At 48.6% G+C, this 4916-nt stretch overlaps 1 protein-coding gene across 1 annotated transcript in view; it reads right to left on the bottom strand.

Moving 5' to 3' along the window:
- MDN1 (midasin AAA ATPase 1) overlaps positions 1-4916 on the bottom strand; it is a 152231-nt gene that overhangs the window by 40627 nt on the left and 106688 nt on the right. Inside the window, exons 58-61 of the mRNA XM_045294316.1 lie at positions 4724-4900; positions 2220-2431; positions 1459-1846; positions 694-803 (exon numbers count right to left, since the gene is read on the bottom strand). Coding sequence (XP_045150251.1) covers positions 694-803; positions 1459-1846; positions 2220-2431; positions 4724-4900 — 887 coding nt within the window. The remainder of the gene's footprint in view (positions 1-693; positions 804-1458; positions 1847-2219; positions 2432-4723; positions 4901-4916) is intronic.

The raw sequence follows: 4916 nt of genomic DNA, 5'->3' as shown, positions 1-4916 counted from the left end.
GGGCTTAAGTGGAGAGCAAATGTTTTGAGAATGATGAGGGTACCAAATGTACAGATGTGCTTTACACAATGGATGGATGTATGGATTGTGATGAGTTGTATGAGCCCTCAATAAAATGATTTTTAAAAAGTAGATTTAAGGTGCTGATGATTTTGCCAATTATATTGGCAACGGAAAACATTGACCAAGCATCCACCACGGCTGCACATAACGCTGAAGCATTTTAGATGCAGCCTCACTGAGCACGTAACTCAGTGAAGGAGGCGTTACTGTTACCCTCCTTTCACAGGGGGCACTTCATCAGTTTTAGGTGATCTCAAGATCTCCAGTCAAAGGCCGGAGCGGCACTGAAGGCAGAGCCCGCCCCATCCTACGGTGGCAACAGAAATGCTTTAATGTGGACATACAGTCACGGTCCAGGGTAGCACAGAAGTACAGTACACATCACCACAACCGATGTCTTTCATAATAAGAACAAGTCCTGCTTTGAACCATCTTGGCCCCATGAGAATCCATACCTGGAATTCCCACCCTCCTCTCTCTCACAGAGCAACTTGTTGTCCTTGACTGCTGCCCTGGATCTGGGATCTATCTGCTAGAGCAGTCCAAGGGGGGCATCACCACCTCAGCAAGATCAACCACCAAAGGGCTCTGTGGGGTCACTAACCCCAAATACAAAGACTGTCGTGTTACCTGAGGTGAGGGTGAAAGTAACGGGCAAGGGCTTCGTCTTCCAAGTCTTTCCCCGTCTGTAGCCGGGATGAGAGATCTCGGGTCTTCCACTCACACTGGAGCCGGCGTAACTACCAGAAAAGGGAAGAAACTGTCTGCGGTGACCGGCTTTGACCATGCAGACGAAGGCAAGCCCCGAGGGACGGCAGAGCAACACGAGGGAAGGAGCCTGGGCTGCTGCGGGACCACAAGGGCAGGTGAGCCTGCTCCACGAACCTGGGCCGCGCTCCACAGAGCTGTTGTGTGAAAGAAACTGCTCTCTGATCTGTGAGATGCTGGGACTTTGAGTCTCTCTAACAGCTCAGCCTGCATGGCATCTAACAGCAACTTCCTGCCCCAGAATAGTGCTAGTCTGTCATTATTTTAAGGCATTCAATTCCTCAGCTTAGTTGGCAGTTCATACAGCAAGGGATAAATACACGATCTGCATTTTGACTCCTGAATTTTAGTTAAATGATAAAAGCTGGAAAAATACGGTTACCACAGCCCTTTATTTAACCCTATCTAAACCTATCACCCAAATCCAAACATCCAAAACTTAGTGCAGAGACCCAGAGTGGGGACAGTGAGGAGTATCACTGGCACGGCTTCAGGTATACTGAAGACTTGTCCTCCCCCGCTGCAGCCCACTGGCACACATCAGAACCGCAAGCAGGGCAAGAGACGCTGCTCAGGAAACCCAGTCAGTGCGGGAAGAAATCCATGCTCCAAACTCGTCTCGCCTACCTCTTCCTTGGCATACTTGAGCTTGTATTCTCTCTTCACCGCGGGGTCGAAACGTGTCTGGGGAAGCCAGGTCTGAATCTGGAGTAAGCCAAGGCCCACCCAGAGGCTCCCCCGGTGCACCGGCTCAGGCAGACTCCTCGTACTCTCCCCTTCCCCAAAAAGGTGGCGCAGGGAGGTGAGCATGAGGTCCAGCAGCTCCTTGGGCAAGGCCTCCTGACAGGCCAGGTCCCCAAGAGTCTGGCCCACATGCTGGAAGGCTTGCTTGTCCCCACGCAGCAGCTGCTCGCAGTTCTGCAAGTACTCCTGCCGCTGGGGCTCTGGGAACAGCTCAGCCAGGCCCACCAGGTGCCGGCACAGCACCACCCGCTGGAGCCGCGCGTCGGTGCGTCTGTAGAGACAAGGAGGAAGGGCTCGAGGACTTGCTCTGTACCAAACTGCATTCCTTTCTGACAAAAGCACTCTCTCAGAAGATGCTGCTGCTGGCGGTCCTGCCCATGGATTCCTGCTCTTGTGACGCCTTATCTGGTTTTCTAAACATCAGTCCTTGTTCCAAGGTGCTGACAATTCACGGAAAAAAATAGTCAACAACAACAACAAAAATAGTCAACTCATGGTAGCTCTTTTACGTACTGAAAATTTGCACTAGCGAGAAAGAACCATGGCCTTCAGCCACCAGACCTAGCAACAAAACCAGCAAGTGGCGGTCTGCGTGGCACACTAGCATAGAGCTTTGGGGTGCACTCCTGGGCAGGTGGGCATACCTGAACTCTGCTACTGAAGGAAGAGCCATGTTGGTCCAAAGCACAGAGCGGACGTCCTGCAGCTGCTGGGCTCTCTCAACCCATTCTCCCAAGGTGACGTGCGAGGACAGGACGGGCAGGCCACTCACATCCCAGGGGCTTGCTCTGCAGCTGCTGGTCACGACTTCGAAACAGCACTTGGAGAAGATGGCGCTGCTGAGACTGGCTGGGCCCTGAGGGACAAGACAGGAGCCAAGGAACTTTCAGAAGTTAACAAGATGTTGGGCAGCAGCACGGGGGCACCTTAGACTGGAAAGAGTAAGAGGGGTGTTCAAGTTGCCAGAGGTGGGCGACCATCTGCTGCAGATAAGCCTGGTGGGCAAGCTGAGGGCAGCTCGTAGGAAATGAGGCACCATGGGTGCTCGTGTGATTCAGAGACATATCCGCAAACCTGGGCACCGACGTTCTTGCTGTTGGGCGGGGGGAGGGGGGGGGCGCGCACTGAAGGAGAGTGAGATGTAGAGGCAGGGAGAGGAGTTAAAGACCAATGTGCACGCTCAGCCTGAGCTCCCCAGACACTGAGCTGTGGTGCAGCAGGAGGCGTCCACACCAAAGGCTGGTGCTCAGATACCTGGGATGGAAACCATCACGCCACTCTTGGAGCTGCCTCAAGTGTTTACTAAAGGCAACAGAAATGCTTTGTAATAAAGGGATAAATTTTGATAGAGCAATGAAACAGAGGAGACTCCCAAAATAAATTCACATGTATCGGGAGAACCTAGACAATGAAAGGTGGCATACAAATGAGAGTAGAAAGGATGACTCCATCAGTGATGTGATGACATTTCTTTTATGTCTGCTTCTACAAAAGAAAAAGTACCCCTGATGTGCAAAACCAGATACCCAGATGAACTTGGTTTACATGTAAAAGGAAACCATGGGTGCATGGTTGTCCAACACTCTGAGGACTAAAAGAAACTTCAAATCCCCCCACGCCCACACTTTAGAAGCATGATACCAAAGCCAGAACGGGGGCGAAAAGTTATAAAATATGTTATGATCTTTATCAAAACAAACAAACTTAAAAGAAAACACAAAACTAGAAAAATATTCCAACCACATATTAGGCAAAGGTTAATAACCACAACATAACAGATTTTCAAATCAACAATAAAATCATGAACAAATCTACATGCCTTTTATCGTTTTAATGGGCAATACCATCTAAAATGCAATTATTGGTCTCTCCCTGTCAGGAACAAAGAAGAATGAAGAAATCCACAGACTCAAGGAAGCAATTAGTCCAGGCCCAGTAAGCTTGAAACTGAACCCATGCCTGGAAATCACCTTGCAGCCCAATAACACACAGGCCTACTAAGTGAATTATGGAACCCTGGAGGGAAGAAGGTACTCCTTAGTACAATCCATCACACAATGCCAAAGGGGCAGCCTTTGCCCAAAAACAACGGTCAGAAGATGGGAGGGGCAGGAAGGACGTGTAAATGGGAAACCAGGAATTCAGGGAGGAGGGGGAAGAACAATTTTACATTGAAGGCATTATAATCAACGTTATGAAACAAAATGTTTCTCAGTTTTTTAATAGAAAATTAATCTGCCCTGTACACTCTCATTCAAACCACAAGTTCCCCCAAAAGGGTGGGTGGGTGGGTGGCAGTGGAAGGCGGGGCAGGCATGGACATGGTTACAAAAGTCCAGGAGGAATTTAAAAAGATCAATAAACAAATGAAAAGTAGTTCCATCTCAGTAAGTGTCCGGAGGGCAACAAGTAACGCTTTGGCGAAGGAAAGCTGTCCTACGTATTCTGAGTGAAGGGCTGTGATGATCTGGCCTGAAAACTGCCTCATCAACCACCCCCGGCCACACTGGTAGCAGCCACACATTTTGCTAGGTGTGCAGACATGTAAAGTTAAATTCTAACTCTCGGAACTTAGACACGGAAGCACGGGCTGAATGAACACAGATGGAGACACGGGGACAGGCCGCATAGGAAGGGGAAGGGTGGGGCCAGCAAAACCTCAACACCTAACATAAGAAAATGATTCCATAAAGTATGTTATCATGGAATGGCATGCGCAGATTCCCCACACTGTGCTATATGTGAACAAAGAGTGAGCTCATTTTTAAATGTCCATAGATTTAGTTTTTAAAATATGTAAACAGAAGGATACAGAATAAAGGGCTAAGGGTCTCTTGTTAAGGCTACATGATCTACAGGATTCTTTATGGTTTGAATATTTTAAAAGAATATGATACTATTATAATTTGAAGGAAAAAACACGGGTTTTAAAAAGGGAACTTTAAAACTCTTAGGCTCAGAATGTCCTTATCATTTCAGATGAGACTCCTCTTTCAGAAGACGGGGAAAATCAAGTCCTGCACTCACTCAGCCCAGAGGTGTGTCTCCTCGACAGAGATGTGCATTGCTATATCGCGTAAGCAATTTACAAGCTACTCTATCGTTTTCCACTATTACCAAACATCTACACAACTTTTTGCAAACCCACCTTCAGGGTGGAATCCAAAAGGGGCTTGGGCATCTCCAGGTGCTGGGAGTGCATAGCAGGCTGGGGGCTCCACGTGAGCCAGTACTCGGGATTTGTGGTCACGGTGCTGCTCCAGAAAGATGAAAAGGTAGACTTCAATAGCTCAGACCAGGAAGAAATAAATTCGTCAGTGGACACCTAGGGAAACAATACA

This window comes from Echinops telfairi, unplaced genomic scaffold (assembly GCF_000313985.2).
Source record: "Echinops telfairi isolate 266 unplaced genomic scaffold, ASM31398v2 ScPeMD7_3533;HRSCAF=4204_0, whole genome shotgun sequence".
NCBI classification, from domain to species: Eukaryota; Metazoa; Chordata; class Mammalia; order Afrosoricida; family Tenrecidae; genus Echinops; species Echinops telfairi.
The sequence above is the reverse complement of the archived record's forward strand: the minus strand, read 5'-3'. Positions and strand labels throughout refer to the sequence as shown.